Source organism: Mustelus asterias, chromosome 5, assembly GCF_964213995.1.
Source record: "Mustelus asterias chromosome 5, sMusAst1.hap1.1, whole genome shotgun sequence".
Taxonomy (NCBI): domain Eukaryota; kingdom Metazoa; phylum Chordata; class Chondrichthyes; order Carcharhiniformes; family Triakidae; genus Mustelus; species Mustelus asterias.
The window spans coordinates 68,174,170-68,193,165 of record NC_135805.1 but is presented as its reverse complement, the minus strand read 5'-3'; the positions used below and the strand labels follow the sequence as shown (position 1 = coordinate 68,193,165).

Genomic DNA, 18,996 nt, shown 5'->3' with positions numbered 1-18,996 from the left:
GGGGCCGGGGGAGGCATCCGGCCCGGGAGCTATATGGCAGGGGAGTAGCATTCTATCATTTTTTTCTGCGCATGTGCAGTTGGAGGCGTCGATTGGAGCTGCAGGATTTTGGGCACTATAAGCCTCTTCTGCAGCACGAATCAGAATCGCTGATATTTTTGCAGTCAGAGTGTGTATGGGAGCACCTGAGAACGAGTCTAAAAGTCGGATCTGAAACACTCCCAGTTTCAAGTCTGCTCAGCACTTAGAATCAAAATGGTAAAATAGGGCCGAACATGTGGGAAATGAGTATCAAATGACTTGGTCAGGTTTAGTAGTTACATTGTTGCTCAGCTTGAATTTAAAAGATTTGGTAGGTTTTAATAAGCCTTGAACACAAAAGGACTAATTCCATGCATACACATATGGCAATGGTGAAGTTGTGTTGGAAGTGAGTGGAGCTCACCCCTTTGTTGCGTGTTGGAGAGGAACATTAGCTCTAACATGTGCACCAGGTTCAGAGTGGTACAAGTGCTCCTGGATATCAAGCACAGGATACATCACTACTTACAATAGAGGAAGAGGTTAGTATGCTGGGCATCCCAAGGATCAAAGTCTCAAAAATAAACATAAGCATAAAAACAGTAATGACAATTTAAAGGCACTGAAGAGTGACAAATGACCAGAGCCAAATGGTTTCCATCTCAGGGTATTAAAAGAAGTAGAGGTAAACATTGCAGATGCCCTAGCTATAATCGTCTAAAGTTCTTCCATTTGAGAACTTCATTCTCTCTCCCACAACCCCGAGTTGTGAGTCTCTTCACCCTCAGCATTCACCACTCAATCCCCGCCTGCCCGCATCATTGCAACCAAACTCTTTTGGCCCAGCAGCCAGCTCCTCCCCCACCCAGCATGGCAGCATCCCTCCCCATTCAGCATGACATGGCAGCCTCCTTCTCCATTCAGCACGGCATGGCAACTTTCTTCCCCACCCAACATGGCATAACACCTTCCTCACCTGCCGGGCATGGCACGGCATGGCAGCCTCCTCCCCCAACCAGTCCGGCACAGCGTAGCAGCCTCCTACCGCACGCAGCCTGGCACAGCTCCCCCTCGCCCTCTGGACCCAAAAGAAAAGGCATAATAGCCGTCTCCTCTTCCCCAATGGCCTGTCATGGCAATCTCCTCCCCTTCTGACCAGGCACAGCAGAACAAGACATGGCAGCCTCCTCCCCATGTGGCACAGCAAAACAACGTCCTGCCCAGCTTAGCTGTCAGCCTCTCCCTCCCCCCACCCGGCCTGACAGCCAGTCCCTCTGTCTCTCTCTCTCGACCTGCCAGTATCTCTTTTCCTGGAGCACACTCGATGTCGTCAGTGTTGCTTCTCTCCCACGTTTGTTGCTGATAGGTTCATGAGTAAACTTATCTGTGACAAATGTGGGAAAGGAATGGCCTGTGATTGGAGGAGCAGTTTCTTTCAGAATCTTCCACTCCACTTACTGACATTTTGAAAAAGACCTCCAGGAGACACATTGGGAGTTCACAGGCCACATCTGGCCCATAGGCCATGCTTTGGACAAGCTTGTTTTGGTCCCTCTGTGAAACAAACCTGAGGGCATCATTCTGTCATTGGATAGGTGGGTGTAAAGAAATGTTGAAGGAGAGAATGCCTTGGATGGCATTCATTCCATCAAGAGAAAGAACAGTCTATAGTTTTTAGTATGGAGCTAGATAGTGGTAGGATTCCCCCCTCCATCACCCCCCCCTCCCCCTCCCTAAAACTCGGTTTTGAAGTGGTCATTTTAATTGGGTCATTTAGGAGCAACCACAGAATCTGGTTTGAATGCAGAGCATTGTGTATCAGTTATTATAAAGGCCTGTAATCTAAATAACACTACAGTACTGATAAACTGACAGGGTACTTTCTTACCAGCCATTTGAAGAGCTTCATTTTCAGCATTTGGGAATGGAGTCAGACTGGTCGCTATATTGTGTTGGCTTGCTGGTAGAGATGGATATGGCTGCTCTGCTAGAGATTCATTTTTTACCACGGCATCGTTAGAAAGCAACGTGCTTTTATTACGGTTTGCAAGGAAACAGGAGCTTGGTGATGCTGTGAATGTTGCTTTACTCACATCTGTAGAAGTAAATCGAAAAACACTGAATAATGAAATGAAACAGCTGGGAAGACCTAACCATGTTGCAAAGTTGTTATCATGAAAATTGTTTACTTACGTCAGTGAGAGAAGAGGAAAAACAAAGAAAAGATTACAAATTAGAAAAACAATGGGAAATGCTGGAATATTCTAGGAATTTTCTAGATAAGATTAAGAATCTGAGGTGATTTGGGAGAAGAAGCAACTGCGACATGAAAAAAGCCTTTTTTGACACTTGTCAGTTTCTTGATGATCAACACATGACGCTTCTGCTAGGGATAAACCAGACCACTCTGCAGCCAAGATCGCTTCAAAAAGATACAGGCCCGATTTTCCCAAAAAAGTGTCATAACAGCAAGATCACCGGAGTGATCCGTGCCTGTCTCTCAGGTGCGCTCTGCGTCGCGATCAGCGCAACACTCGGTCACTTTTTTGGAGAATGGTGATTTGCCGGTTCTGCACCGGGGAGGGTGGGGGCCCTCAACTCACCAGTGAGCCCAGCTGCAAAGCAATCGGGCATGGTTTTGGAAGGGCATCCCTATTCCTCAGTGAACTGGAAGACTACCTCCCTCCCGAATGGACACCAGGACCGCCCCCCCCCCCCCCCCTACTTATTGGCGGCATGTTGTCCCACTCCCTCTCTGGCACAGATTGCCACCACCAGGTCATTGGAACCTTCCCAATGGTTTCCCTTTGTGACCCCCCTCATGTTTCCTCTGCAATCTTCACTCCTTCACAATTCCTCTTCATACTCCACCTCTGTATGACCCTCTCTGCACGATCCCCTGTATGACCCTCTCTGCACAGCTCCCCTGCACGACCCGCCTGCATGGCCCCCCTGTCATAGCCTCTCCCATCATTGCCATTCCCCCATCAAGGCTCCAACCCCACTCAGGCCATACTCCCTTGGCACTGTCCCTTGCACAATGGCAGTGCCCAGCCATGTCCCTGACCATCCAGGACTTTAATGGCCTCCGGGCCCCCCAGCGTGGCCATTGTGCTTGGTCTCTGCTAGTGGAGACCAGTAGTGATTCTCGCCAGTCTCGCACATACCCGAAGATCAAAAGATCCCAGGAGCTGGGAGAATCCGGCATCAAACAGGCTGTGCATATTTAGATACTACTTTAAATATGCTAATTGGCCTCACGCCCTTTCTGGGCGCGATCCAGTTTGCGCCGTTAGAAAGGGACCCAGATGATTGCAAATGGTTTGGCGCCAGGCGTGAAACTGATTTTTTGGCCCGCACGCTATTTTCTGAGATCGGCAGGCACAGCAAAGTTGCAGATTGGAACAGAGTCAAGTCAGAGACACTAATCTGGATTCTGAACCAGGTAGATCCACAATACTTCAGCAAAGTGCTTCTGATTTAACAGTTAATATGGCTCAGTAAGGGAACCTAAAGCAGAAGACTTATGGCTGAACTAGCATTCTTCCTTCATGGCTATCGCTAATTCCCAAGCCAATGCTCAAACTGATAAAGTTGCTTCTCACTGGAGAAGCAGCAATAAACTTGCCAGTGCATAGGGCGGCACGGTGGCACAGTGGTTAGCATTGCTGCCTCACAGCGCCAGGGACCTGGGTTCAATTCCTGGCTTGGGTCACTGCCTGTGTAGAGTTTGCACATTCTCCCTGTAACTGCATGGGTTTCCTCCGGGTGCTCCGGTTTCCTCCCACAGTCCAGAAATGTGTGGGTTAGATGGATTTGCCATGCTAAATTACCCCTTATCGTCAGGGGGACGAGCTAGGGTAAATGCTTTGGCTTATGGGGATAGAGCCTGGGTGGGATTGTTGTCAGTGGAGAGTTGATGGGCCGAATGACTTCCTTCTTCTATAGTATAGTACTTGGGCTGAGTGTCGCTGTAGCCACTTTCATGCATTTTTCTGAAACTCCACCAATGCAGACAAGTTGTGACGGGAACATATCATGGAGTAATGGCATCATTGCTTTTTATTCAATTTATTGTTCTGCAACTCCTGAAGCCACCCTTTATAATTGCAATTTTGTCTGACCCGATGTTTATGATGGTTTATTCATTTTTGTTTGACTTACTCTGGTCCAGTATAAAACTGGCTCACACACTGGTCATTTGCCTTTCTCTACTGAGCTAACCCTGTTTTGGTCCTCTCTATGCGCTGTTCCACTCACTGGCTGTCAGGCCGGGTGGGGGGAGGGAGAGGCTGACAGCTAAGCTGGGCAGGAGGTTGTTTTGCTGTGCCACATGGGGAGGAGGCTGCCATGTCTTGTTCTGCTGTGCCTGGTCAGAAGGGGAGGAGATTGCCAGGGGGATCTGTCTGTTTACCAGCTCTTTACTTGAGGACTAGCTCAGTGCTGAGTCTCCAAAGCTTTTCTTTGCGGTCACCCACTACATTTTCAATATTTTTTGATGCGGCAACCTTGTTACAGTCTAACCAAAATGTTGAGGTTTGTCTCATGCCACATAGCCTGACCAAAGGCTGTTCACCCTGTCATATATGTACTTAATATGCTGATCACCATTTCGTGTTATTGTAATGATATAACATCTTGAGCTTATTTGCTGTCGAATAATTAAGTCATTAATCACTTGTCAGGGATTGGATAAACGTGTTGTAGGTTCATTTATTAAGACTAGGCTCATGAGAACAGTTATACATAGGTATAAAGCTTGAAGATATCAGGGTTGTTTGTTTGTGTTCTGCTTAAAGCAAAAGTGAAATTAAGACGAGATCACATGACATATTTTCCTCCGAGTGATATCATGCTGACATCCCTTAAAGTCATATTTCAACAAATAGCAGGCTTTCTCATATAAGAACATAAGAACATAAGAAATAGGAGCAGGAGTAGGCCATCTAGCCCCTCAAGCCTGCCCCGCCATTGAATAAGATCATGGCTGATCTGACGTGGATCAGTACCACTTACCCGCCTGATCCCCATAACCCTTAATTCCCTTACCGATCAGGAATCCATCCATCCGCGCTTTAAACATATTCAGCGAGGTAGCCTCCACCACCTCAGTGGGCAGAGAATTCCAGAGATTCACCACCCTCTGGGAGAAGAAGTTCCTCCTCAACTCTGTCTTAAACCGACCCCCCTTTATTTTGAGGCTGTGTCCTCTAGTTTTAACTTCCTCACTAAGTGGAAAGAATCTCTCCGCCTCCACCCCATCCAGCCCCCGCATTATCTTATAAGTCTCCATAAGATTCCCCCTCATCCTTCTAAACTCCAACGAGTACAAACCCAATCTCCTCAGCCTCTCCTCATAATCCAAACCCCTCATCTCCGGTATCAACCTGGTGAACCTTCTCTGCACTCCCTCCAATGCCAATACATCCTTCCTCATATAAGGGGACCAATACTGCACACAGTATTCCAGCTGCGGCCTCACCAATGCTCTGTACAGGTGCATCAAGACATCCCTGCTTTTATATTCTATCCCCCTCGCGATATAGGCCAACATCCCATTTGCCTTCTTGATCACCTGTTGTACCTGCAGACTGGGCTTTTGCGTCTCATGCACAAGGACCCCCAGGTCCCTTTGCACGGTAGCATGTTTTAATTTGTTTCCATTGAGATAGTAATCCCATTTGTTATTATTTCCTCCAAAGTGTATAACCTCGCATTTATCAACGTTATACTCCATTTGCCATATCCTCGCCCACTCACTCAGCCTGTCCAAATCTCTCGGCAGATCTTCTCCGTCCTCCACACGATTCACTTTTCCACTTATCTTTGTGTCGTCTGCAAACTTCGTTACCCTACACTCCGTCCCCTCCTCCAGATCATCTATATAAATGGTAAATAGTTGCGGCCCGAGTACCGATCCCTGCGGCACGCCACTAGTTACCTTCCTCCAACCGGAAAAACACCCATTTATTCCGACTCTTTGCTTCCTGTCGGATAGCCAGTCCCCAATCCACTTTAACACACTACCCCCAACTCCGTGTGCCCTAATCTTCTTCAGCAGCCTTTTATGGGGCACCTTATCAAACGCCTTTTGGAAATCCAAAAACACCGCATCCACCGGTTCTCCTCCATCAACCGCCCTAGTCACATCTTCATAAAAATCCAACATGTTCGTCAAGCACAACTTTCCCCTCATGAATCCATGCTGCGTCTGATTGATCGAACCATTTCTATCCAGATGCCCTGCTATCTCCTCTTTAATAATGGATTCCAGCATTTTCCCTACTACATATAACTCCTCTAACTTTCCTGAGAGGATGTAGCAACACTCCCTTCCAAATCCAGCAACCAACCAGAACACCTCTAATAACACACCACAATTTTTCCATCAATACTGCAACAAAAGCAAGTAAGCACCTCAGCCGCTAATTGGTGGGCTGATTCCTTAAATGACACTAGTGGAGGATCCCTCCTGGCAAAGCATAAAATGTGGCTAAAGGCAGAGAAATTTGGGATAAGCTCAAAGCAGCCTCATATCCCTCAAGTGATGATGAAAATAAAAGCTGTCGAAGTGCTGGCTCCGGGAACAACTGCAGAACCAAATGTTTTGGCCATTGTGCAAGAAGGAAGGGCTGTCTCTATGGTAACAACATAGCTTGATTAGGCAAACTCATCAATTGCCTAATTAAGAAGTTGGCAACTGCCTCCCTGGAGGTGAGAATTGCTTAAAGTCTGGTACCCCACGCACTCCGAACATTCTTTCTTCCACCTTCTTCTTTCAGGAAAAAGATACAAAAGTCTGAGGTCATGTACCAATCGACCCAAGAACAATTTCTTCCCTGCTGCTGTCAGACTTTTGAATGGACTTACCTTGAATTAAGTTGATCTTTCTCTACACCCTAGCTATGACTGTAACACTACATTCTGCACTCTCTCGTTTCCTTCTCTATGAACGGTATGTTTTGTCTGTATAGCGCGCAAGAAACAATACTTTTCATTGTATGTTAATACATGTGACAATAGAAGTCATAGAAGTCATAGAAACCCTACAGTGCAGAAGGAGGCCATTCGGCCCATCGAGTCTGCACCGACCACAATCCCACCCAGGCCCTACCCCCACATATTTTACCCACTAATCCCCCTAACCTACACATCCCAGGACTCTAAGGGGCAATTTTTTAACCTGGCCAATCAACCTAACCCGCACATCTTTGGACTAATAAATCAAATCAAATCAAAAACTTGTATAAATCAGAATGCATGGCTCAATGTTTGCAATCATAATTGCTTTCCTGTATTGACCATGTTGATACGTAATTGAGGTGTACAACATGATAAGGGGGATTGACAAAGTAGATGTGGAGAGTGTGTTTCCTCTTGTAGGGCAATCTAGAACAAGAGATCATAGTTTTAGGATAAGAGATAGCAGGTTTAAAACAGAGATGAGGAGGAACTACTTCTCTCAAAGGCTCGTGAATCTGTGGAGTTCATCACCCCAGAGTGTGGTGGATGCCGGGACTTTGAATAAATTTAAGGAAGAGGTGGAAGATTTTTAATTAGTAATGTGTTGAAGGGTTATGGTGAATGAGCAGGAAAGTGGAGTCAAGGCCAAGCTGAGATCAGTCATGATTGTATTAAATGGCAGAGCAGGCTCGAGGGCTGAATTGCCTACTTCTAGTTCTCATGGTTCTTATAATACAGTCCAAGATAGACGGAATTTGTCTTATACATTGATCCACTGCAAATGCAGACTTTTCTCTCATTCTTCATTGTGACTGGCAAATCTTGTTTGGTCAACTGTATATTTACCTATTTGAATCATAGAATCCCGAAAGTGTGGAAGGAGGCTATTTGGCCCATCGAGACTGCACCAACAACAATCCCACCCAGACCCTAACCCCGTAACCTCATGTATGTTCCCTGCTAGTCCTCCTGACACTGAGGGGCAATTTAACATGGCCAATTCACCTAACCTACACATCGTTAGACTGTGGGAGGAAACCAGAGCACCCGAAGGAAACATACGCAGACACGGGGAGAATGTGGAAACTCTACACAGTCACCCGAGGCTGGAATTGAACCCAAGTCCCTGGCTATGTGAGGCAACAGTGCTAACCATTGTACCACCATGACACCTCTATTAATTTGTTACTAATTCTTCCTCCTAGCAACAGCACATGCTTGTTACAACATTAAATTTGACATCAATACTGTGTTATTCAAACATGAACATGGGACAATTAAGGATTGGAGATCCATGTTGTCATATTATTTATGTGACTATATATATATATCATATGTCTCACCCTCAAAAAGATCACCAGCCAGGTTAATGTCTGCTGAGACCAGTTGTAACAAGCCCCTAAATGACAGAACTGGATCCTACCAAGTAGCCTAGACTAACACTCATCCGGGACCCTCCAAAAATTCGTTTAAAACATATGGTCTTTTTAAAAGGGGTCACTGGGATAATGATAAGCTAATTATAGGAGGAATTGGCACCTTACCCACCCAAACTAATAAGTTTGCAGCTTCTGACTGAATATAGACATTCATTGGCATAAGATAATCAAGGGATAATTTTCAAAAGTCATGCTCCTACCAAATGAGGCATTCAATTCAGACTCAAAGTTGGAAATCTCATCATGCTGAGCTTCAACTCTTTTACACTACAAGGTGCAACAGAATCTCCAAAAGAACAGTATAAAACAGATAAACAGTTCAGTGTTTTAATGGGCCCTCTGGAAGAGTAACTGTACCAAAGGTCTTCAGTTTATATGAACATAGAGTGGGATTCTCCAATCTTATTTGCCTCGCCACCGCTGCCAGCCAGAACAGAGAATTTGGCGCTCAGCTAAAACTCCATTCACTGCAGCGGTGCTGGAGGATCCCAGCCATGGGCAAGGTCAGAGGTTTCTGGCGACCTCAAATTTTTTCCTGCCCTTACTTCTGCAGCTTATGATATGGTGGTATTAATTTTTAAAATTTCCAATTATTTTTAAATTCCCCTCCAAACATAGAATCATAGAATCATGGAATCCCTACAGTGCAGAAGGAGGCCATTTGGCCCTTCAAGTCTGCACCGACAACAATCCCACCCAGGCCCTTTCCCCGTAACCCCATGTATTTAACTTACTAATCCCTCTGACACTAAGGTTCAATTTAGCATGGCCAATCAACCTAATCGGCACATCTTTAGAACACTATATCACTGTTTCTTCATTGTCACTGGGTCAAAATCCTGGAACTCCCTCCCTAAAGTACTGTGGGTGTACCTATACTACAGGGACTGCAGCAATTCAAGAAGGCAGCTCACCACCACCGTCTCAAGGTCAAATAGGGATGGGCAATAAATGCTGGCCTAGCCAGCGATGCTCAAATCTCATGAAAGAATTTTTAAAAATCAACAATTAAACTTCAGAACTCAAGCAATGATGCCACCTGTCCCTGCTTCTACGCCTGCCCCATTTCAATAGATATGGTATAAGGAAGGCAATCCCCTTCTTGCTGTATTTCTTGGTGACAGAAAAGCATGGCTGGAATATTTCATGTTTTCATAAGTAAGATATGATTTGGCCTCTTCAGCTAAAGTACCTGCATTTTTCATATATCTGTCCAGGAGATTCTGTAACTCCTGCTCCTTGTCATTGTTGAACTGTGTCTCCATGGCCAGTAGAATATATTCATCTAGCAGCATTCGAATGAGATGAAAGGAACCTAGGAGGGGTGAGAATGAAGCAAAGTTATCTCAGTGACCATCTGCTCACTTTAAGAAGCGAGGAAAATAAAATTCATTGTTTGACTGCAAATGACCCTCTTCTACCTCAAACAAGGCACTGTTTTTTTAATTCAGACCCTAATCTGTTGTAAGGCTCACCTGCTTTTTACTTTGTTTACTGCCCCCACACACTGTTTAACAACTAATTACATGAAAGGAAAACACTGATGAAAGGAAGGCAAACTTCAGTCACAACGCAGGTACATATTTATACTTTGCGTATTTGTTTGCGTGACACTTTCTGTTCTCTAAACCTTCAAAAATGACACTAGGTGCCTGTTCTAAAAAGGGGACTATGCCTGAATCAAAAAAAACCTCTTTTACAGCTGATGAATTATGAACAGCACTTTGTAGTGAGATGTGCACAATACCTTTGTGAGTTGAGTCGGTGATCTCTCCACAATTAGCTCCCCAGACTGGGGTCAGGAACTAATGCTGTGCTGACTCTTCAGGGGAAAATGTCTATCTTATTCTTCAATGATGGCTCTGCTTGATGTTCTTCTGAGTGGCCACTGTTTAGAAATGGAATCATAAGCTACACTGAATGGCTAATTGTGCAGGCCAACACACTCTCTGGGAGGACGTTCCCTTCTGGGGGGGGGTAGGAAACAGATGTTGGGACTGATTCCTGATGCCAAAACTGCACCAGAAAAAAGAGTCACTCGTCATGATTTTCACAGGGGCGGTCTCTTAATTGACCTGGGGATGGGATCATCACCCAGTTAAGGGTGGTGGGTGGGTTCTTGAAGCTGCTGCAAGAATCAGATGCTTTCCAGATTAAAAGGAGCAGTAGGCTGTAATAGAGGGTAGGTAAGGGAATGCGTGCTTCAAGATGGAAGCAACCTACCTTCATATCTTCAATCTTAAATTTTAAAAAAACAGTGTGGCTTATGTCAGCTCCTTTACCCAAGCAGGCAGAGAGGAGCTCTAAGTCTGTCTTCATGGAGCGTTGGTCCATGAAGCGTTGGAGCTGCGAGAAGCCCAACTTGAAGCACATACATTGAACCTGGTAGCTCCTGGAAATCATGATGTGGAGATGCCGGCGTTGGACTGGGGTAAACACAGTAAGAAGTTTAACAACACCAGGTTAAAGTCCAACAGGTTTATTTGGTAGCAAAAGCCACACAAGCTTTCGGAGCCCCAAGCCCCTTCTTCAGGTGAGTGGGAATTCTGTTCACAAACAGGGCATATAAAGACACAAACTCAATTTACATGAATAATGGTTGGAATGCGAATACTTACAGCTAATCAAGTCTTTAAGATACAAACAATGACAGTGGAGAGAGCATCAAGACAGGTTAAAGAGATGTGTATTGTCTCCAGACAGGAAAGCCAGTGAAACTCTGCAGGTCCAGGCAGGCTATGGGGATTACAAATAGTGTGACATGAACCCAATATCCCGGTTGAGGCCGTCCTCATGTGTGCGGAACTTGGCTACCAGTTTCTGCTCAGCGACTCTGCGCCGTCATGTGTCGTGAAGGCCGCCTTGGAGAACGCTTACCCGAATACCAGAGGCCGAATGCCCGTGACCGCTGATTAGCTGTAAGTATTCGCATTCCAACCATTATTCGTGTAAATTGAGTTTGTGTCTTTATATGCCCTGTTTGTGAACAGAATTCCCACTCACCTGAAGAAGGGGCTTGGGGCTCCGAAAGCTTGTGTGGCTTTTGCTACCAAATAAACCTGTTGGACTTTAACCTGGTGTTGTTAAACCTCTTCCTGAGCTCCTGGAAACCCAGAGGACGACTTTGAAATACCATTCAGCCTCCCAATTGACCTCAATGAGTTAATTTCGCTCTCCACTTTTGTGGCTGGGAATCCCGGCCATTCAACCCCCTCCCTCCCCCTCGGACCCCATCTCTGCAAAATGCCCGAGGCGGAATGATGTCAGAAAACATCATGCCAGTTGGCAGGGCTATTCTCTGTTCCTGCCCACCTCTGTTCCTGGCCCCAATAGGAGCTCAAAATCCTGCCCTTAAGTTCCTTGCTCTTAAGTTGGCACTGATTCAGCTGACCCCAAACAAACCAAATACTGAGCTTTACAAATGACTTTTGGATGTGGAAATGGCCAAGTCAGTCAGGATCCTTACTGTGAATACTACTCATTGACCCTCTCAGATGAAATTGTGCATGGATAAATATTTAGTGAGAACAGGATGAGGTCCAACCACAATGGTATCCATCGTTCGATCATCTGCAGGATTCAGCAGATACTTGCATGTTTTGCTAGTTTCAAAATTTTGGAGTTATAATAAATATTCTAAAAATAAAACACATCCTTAAATAGTAGGAAATACTCTTGAAGGATGACCCAATAAAAAGGGGTCTAATTTTACTCAGTACTACTTAATATACCAGACATGGGATTTTATTAAGGTAAATCAAAGAGAAAACACTTTAAACAGCACAGTTATAATATCTATGTGGCACTGATTTAAAATAATTTGAAGTATAGATTAGTGCAAATCATGCAGTAAATCCTAGGAGAGAAATTGGCCAGAATATCTTCAAGCAACTAATTTGAGATTAACTTGGGAAGATGAAGGGATATTCAGTGATTTGGCATTCCCAGCCGGAGGTCATTCTCACCATGGGAACACACCATGGGAAATCCTGAGTGCTCAGTCCACAATCTCCCAAAAATGCACTGAATATAAACACCACTCCTTGTTGGAAGTACCAATTTATAGGATTGTTCTTTTAATCCCACAATTTGATTTTGTACTTGGTGCAATAGAGCTGCAGCTAACGGCAAACTTCAAAAAGTTAGCAGGAATGCAGAAGAGCTTTTTAATTGTGAATAAGAAATGACATTGAATGTACAGCACAGAAACAGACCATTTATCTCAAATGGCCTATGCTGTTGTTAAAGCTTTAAAATTATCATGGAAAGTACTTTTGTTGGTAGCTTTTATTGCTGTATTTCTCTGTGATGGGACCAGATGGATTGAAAGTTGGAGAATTGCGGAACAATGATGGTGATAAGCTGATGTGCAGAGAGAAGCCGAGTCTTGGCAGACACTCAAAGACAACCCATGCAGGACAAAGGGGTCCCTCATGGCACCTCCCTACACCTGGTGACAAGGTTATGGAGGATTCAGCAGACCATCACAAATTTGGAGACACATTCTCCAGAAAATTTGTAGGGCTCCCTCAGCTATTCGGACTGCAGAACCATTGCTTCAGAATGCTGATGGACTGCTCCACAATGTTCCTGGTGACACCTTTGGTAGGAACATTGTATTGTGCTCAGATAGTGGAGGTTGGGGGTGTAGACTGTGGGCGGATAAGTCATGAGCCATGTACATTGGGTATTCCTTGTCTCTAAGCAGCCAATTTCTGGTTCATCATCATGGCCGAAAGACAGCAGGAATGGCAGACTGTCTTAAGTTGAAAGTGTCCTGGCCACTGGCAGAATGGCAGGCATTTAGAAACACAATGATTTGGGGATTTCTACACACCAACTGCACATTAATGGTGTGGGATGCTTTTCATTTATGGTACATCTCATTATTTACAATGGGGTCTGCAGAGCCACATGTGCAGTCAATGGCTTGCGCTATCTATGCCAGGAGAGGAGGCAATTGAGTCTTCTCATCTGGTGTACAGCACCACTCTGGAATGCCGAAATGATGGTAAATTGGGAAATTTCGGAAATGTTACCTCCACCTCCATTCAGCTGTGTAGAAGTTGAGAGTGACAGTGACCTTGTCAGGCACTGTCAGAGCTGTCCTCAACCTGTTGTGAGGGCGCAAGTCCTGTTGAAAGAGCTGGTATAGTTCTGTGACCACCTCCTTGGTAAATTGCAGGTGACTCGGACATTGCTGTTGTCTAAGGTGGAGAGAGGAGAATTGCTATCTGAAAAACCTTGGTGGAGACGGCCATTTGTGGGAAGGCCTCTTTCTCCTTCCTCAGTGCATGTCTCCCCTCACTGCAGATTCAGCTCTGTTATGTTGCAGACCAAGCATGGCTCCAAATATAGGCCCCAGTACTCCTGCAGGCTTTCTGCACACAGGGCAGAAAACTCCAACTCCATGTCAAAATGCACTTCCTTCAAAGCCAAAGAAAGCAGTAAAACTTCTTCAACGACATAGTACAACCTTTGCAAAATCAAGTCAAATGCATGTCTCCTGCAAATTGGATGGCTAACCCTTTAAACAGTGCCACTGGGAGACTCACTGCTGAATGAATGCGTGTTAAGTTGGGTGTGTTTAGGTTGGGACATTCGCTGAACGTACACATTTTAAATTGTAAAACAAGCGTCAAATCAGCCTGGCAAGTTGTTTGATGTCACAATCTGCCCACTTTCAAAGCTTCAGGTACACATATGGCACACCCGTGCAGGGCACCCAACCAAGCACACCATATGGCACACCAAACAGGTTGCACCAGAAGTGCCCAAAAGGTATGCGTCTGCCACCTTGAGGTCTCTGCTGCCCATAGCAGGTACTCATGTGGTGTTAGAGATAGACTTTGCAGCTCTGCTTCTCTCTCCACAGATGCGGTCTGACCCACTGAGATTCCAGTACTCACTGTGTTTAGTCAGTAATATACTTTAATGCTGCCAGGTCCATAGTGCTTTTTGAGTTCTATGAAAGGGAAATTAGATAGACTAAAGAGATTGAAATGTCTCCAGTCCATATGATAAGAAAGTCACGCAAATACAAAACAGTAAATCCCATTTTGTGCTTGTGTTGAATCTATTGTCAACAGGAAGAATTTTGCTCTTTAGACCTTTACTTTTATTATAAACATGCAATAGGATTGACTCTCAGTCCAATTGTTTATCTGTTAAGCACCAATTGTAATAATTATTAAGATGTTCTGCCATAGAAACATAGAAACTAGAGGCATGAGTAGTCCATTTGGCCCTTCGAGCCTGCTCCACCATCCATTATGATCATGGCTGATCATCAAATTCAATATCCTGATCCTCCCTTCCCCCCATATCATAGAGGCCATAGAAACCCTTGAGTGCAGAAGGAGGCCATTCAGCCCATTGAGCCTGCACCGACAACAATCCCACCCGGCGCTATCCCCAAAAACCCCATATTTGCCCTGCTAATCCCTCTAACATACACATCCCAGGACACTAAGGGACAATTTAGCATGGCCCATCAACCTAACCTGCACATCTTTGGACTGTGGGAGGAAGCTGGAGCACCCGGAGGAAACCGATGCAGACACAGGAAAATGTGCAAACTCCACACAGACAGTGACCCAAGCCGGGAATTGAATCCAAGTCCCTGGAGCTGTGAGGCAGCAGTGCTAACCACTGTGCTACCGTGCCGCCCATATCCTTTGATCACTTTAGCCCCAAGAGCTAGATCTAGTTTCTTCTTGAAATCAGACAATGCTTTGGCCTCAACTACTCTCTGTGGTAGTGAATTCCACACATTCACCACCCTCTGGGTGAAGAAATTTCGCCTCATCTCAGTTCTGGAGTTATGTCTTCAACCAGTCACTAAAGGTTGCATATTGTGTTTGCCAATTATACCTGAAAGCTGTTTGAAAGATCAGGCATTAATAAGTCTGGATGAGGGGAATGAAATGACAAAACTCTGTCGAAGACATTAGGGGATGAAAAATCAAACTGGCACTTCCAGCAAGCAGACTCTCAGCCTCAGAGGTCGGATCCTTCCATGATTCGCGAAGATTCACTTTCAGTGAATAGTGTTTCTTTCTGAGAGTAGATTCAGATCTGCAGCTCCTGAATTAAGAGTATGAAACTCACTAAACATTGCTATGCAGTCTCATCATAATACCACACGAAAGTACTCACAGATATTGATCTATGTAAATAAAATGAAAATATGAAGTTTTACCAAAGCTTGAAGCATTGTTGAGAGTGAGGTTATGCATTACACGGGCTCCGAAAAAGCTCCATCTCAAAAGAAAATCTTGGGCTCTCTTCTTAAGGGACCTTCCATTTTGTTTACTTGGCTTAAAAAAAAACAGTAAGTTAAAAGTCACAATATTAGAAAAACAAATAATATCGAAAGTAAGTCTGTTTTTAACTCTTATACAAATATCACACATCTGAAAGATACCTTGATGACTCGTTGCTCTACTATTATATCCAACCATTCAATGAATGATTCCACAGTAGCATTTTTCTTCAGCAGGTCCTTCAGTTCTTGAAACACTGTAATAGAGTCATCTAGCATGTAAAAAAGGAAAATATGAGATTGCTCTAACTATTCGAAAACTCAGAGCAGTCAGTTTCAAATGGCAACAGGCGATCAAAAGCATAAGAAAACTTCTGATTGAGTATATGCTGGATTCTGTTGTATGGGTCAAATTTTGATGAACCGGTGCACAGACCACTAGTCCACCTTTTTTCCCACACCTACCAGCTCAAAATGTTTTCAAGGGGTAACTTGCTGGAAGAGTCAGCTGATAATAATATGGGAAGGGCAATGGGGCATTAGGAAGACTGAAGGATTGAGAAAGAAAGAGATGGAAGGTGAATTAGAATAGGTGATTTAGAATCAAATCATAAACAGAAAGAAAGTCTGAAGTAAAATTTGAATTAAGAGGGAAAACAGAAACCAAAATTAGAGAACAATTTAATTTTAAATTCAAGGCTGCTAAATTCTCTAACAGCAATTCACTACATACTGGAATGAGATTGAACAGCTTAAGTTGATCCCTTGTTGGCCAAAGAGGTTTATTAGTTTACATTAACAATTATCAGGGCAGTGCCTAGTGGGCAGTACCTGTTTGCTCCATGGGAAGTGTCAAGGTGCCAGGCTGGCACTGCCCAAGGGGCAACTCCCTTTGCCTCTGCCTCCCGGGACGACCGACAATGGCCTCTGTCCCCACCAGCAGGGTGAGGATGCCTATTCCTCGTCAGTGGGCAGCAGTCGTAAACCCCACTGGAGGGAACCACTCCTGGCAGAGTATGGCGGGGGTGGGGGGGGGGGGGGGGGGCGGCAGGGCGGGAAATGCTAGTGGGCCTGGAGAATAACATCCTGGGCCCACTAATCATATGGAAATGGTCATTTCCACATGATAATCAGCTCCATGCCGATTTCCGGAACAGAGCTGACTGCACTAAAAAATGCGCTTGGTGTCTCTCGGGCCTCTGCGCTGCTCGAGCAGCTCAGCCCATATCTCCTAATCCCCTGAACTTTCTTGCTGATTTGTGCAGTAATAATGGAGTGTCTCACTAACAATTATACACTTATTTTTCCTGCAAGATTTGGCCCAATGTATGGAAGAAGTTCCAAGACATAGCAATAACACCAGTGTTGGACCAAAGGTCTACTTTTGACCATCACAGTCTCCGTTGCAGTTCTGGGTTTCTGTAATTTTCTCTCAGAATCACATTTTATTTAAAAGCATCAATTAATCTATAAAGACTGGCCATGCTGATATACAGAGCTATAAATTATGTGTGGTGATATTATAGGAGTGATTTTACCTCTCCTCAATCAACAGGAAAATAGGGTGGTAGTTAAAATGGAGCCACTCAATTTCAGCTCAGTTTCTGTTGATCTGGGATCTTAATGCCCCTGGTTTGGTGACAGATGTGGTTCCTGTCTTATTAATAAATGTAAATTGTACATTGGAGATTTAGTCTATTCTACCACCTTCTTCCATCATGAAAAAGATACAAAAGCCTGAGATCATGTACCAACCGACTGAAGAACAACTTCTCCCTTGCTGCCATCAGAGCTTTGATTGGACCTACCATATATTAAGTTCATTTTCCTCTCCACCCTAGCTATGATTGCAACACTATATTCTGCACCCTATCCTTTCCTTCTCCCCATGTACTCTATGAACAGTATGTTTAGTCTGTATAGCCTGCAAGAAACAATATTTTTCACGGTATACCAATGCATGTAACAGCAATAAATCAAATTTTTAAAAAAGCAGGATGTCCCTTGGTGACATCCGCCGCCCCCCCTGCCCCGCCCCTCCCCGCCCCTCCCCCCCGCCCCTCCCCCCGCCCTGCCCTGCGTACAATTAAGTCCTGGACTTCACTGTCCTTGGGCTTAGCTGTCCTTGGGATCTGCCCTCTAGTTAGTTGAAACACACCCATTACCACCTCTGACCTAACTTGCTTCTGTCTTCTCTTGGTGTTGAAAGGTGACATCTGTGCTGGCCAACTGTTTCTTTACATCCTGAGGTGCATGAAATTGTACTTCTAAACTGGCCTAAATGCATCTGCTTTCCACCTTGATAATGGGAGCAATGAGGTCCATCTTGAACTTCCTAGAAGTTTTGCATCTCTTAAAATCTTTGTAGAAATCCTTACCTACTCCATCTTGCTATCTCCCAAAGTTTCCTGAAAAACCTTGCCTTCTGCAGTGCTCTTGATCCCTATTGTAATCCTCTCCAATCTAGGTTTTCCCCTACTTTTTTTGGAGTGAACTTTTCCTTTTCCCCTTGAACATAAAGTACCTCGACATGTCTTCATGCACATTTAGAATGCTGTGAAAATTCAGTTTATAGCAACATTACAATTGTAATTGGCCATCTACAAAATGATCCAAGTGGTGCTGACTGAGTTGCACACTATAACTCTTCTAACTCCCGCCACTCAAAGCCTATTCCTCCTTTTTGACAAGCTTACTTTATTGGCAGTTTTCCCCAACTAACTGGTTGCCTTTGTGAATAATTACCAAATGACTCTTCAGGTGATCCTCTCATGTGTTTGTCCTAACTCATGATTTCTTTGATGATTGTATTTAATCCATTTTGTTCCATTATCTGTGCAACCTGTGAAAATGAAAGTTGCCAAAGTCCCCTCTCCCCTTTGAGAGGGAGAGCTGACTGGTGGTGATTCGACCTGAGGATCAGGTGAGCGGCAAGGTTGAGAAGCCTTGAACCTGAAGGAATTGAACCTGTGCTGGTGGTATCACTCTGCATCATGAACCAGCTGTCCAACCAACTGAGCTATACGATGGTGCTAATTAAAATTGATTATTATAGCATGACCAGGTGTCATGTACTTACAATCAGAATACAGTTCAAAGTCCTGGTCTGTTCCACCTGATACGGTGAGAAGGGCTTGTGAACTAATGCTGTTTAGATCCACCTTTTCAATGTCAGCCACCATGGAATTCACAACAGTCTGGTCAAATAAAGCAGGTCTGGCAATCTGAGCAGAAGAACACATAAACATATTTAATAGAGATTCTAGAGGTACAATGCAAAAAAACACTCAAATAGTCAAGTGTTACTCA

At 44.6% G+C, this 18,996-nt stretch overlaps 1 protein-coding gene across 1 annotated transcript in view; it reads right to left on the bottom strand.

The window, feature by feature from the left end:
- The window catches only part of rfx6 (regulatory factor X, 6), a 92,031-nt gene that overhangs the window by 31,880 nt on the left and 41,155 nt on the right, over window positions 1–18,996 (bottom strand). The window contains exons 12-16 of the mRNA XM_078213550.1: window positions 18,767–18,911; window positions 15,850–15,959; window positions 15,625–15,742; window positions 9,616–9,738; window positions 1,910–2,116 (exon numbers count right to left, since the gene is read on the bottom strand). Of these exons, the coding sequence (XP_078069676.1) occupies window positions 1,910–2,116; window positions 9,616–9,738; window positions 15,625–15,742; window positions 15,850–15,959; window positions 18,767–18,911 (703 nt within the window). The remainder of the gene's footprint in view (window positions 1–1,909; window positions 2,117–9,615; window positions 9,739–15,624; window positions 15,743–15,849; window positions 15,960–18,766; window positions 18,912–18,996) is intronic.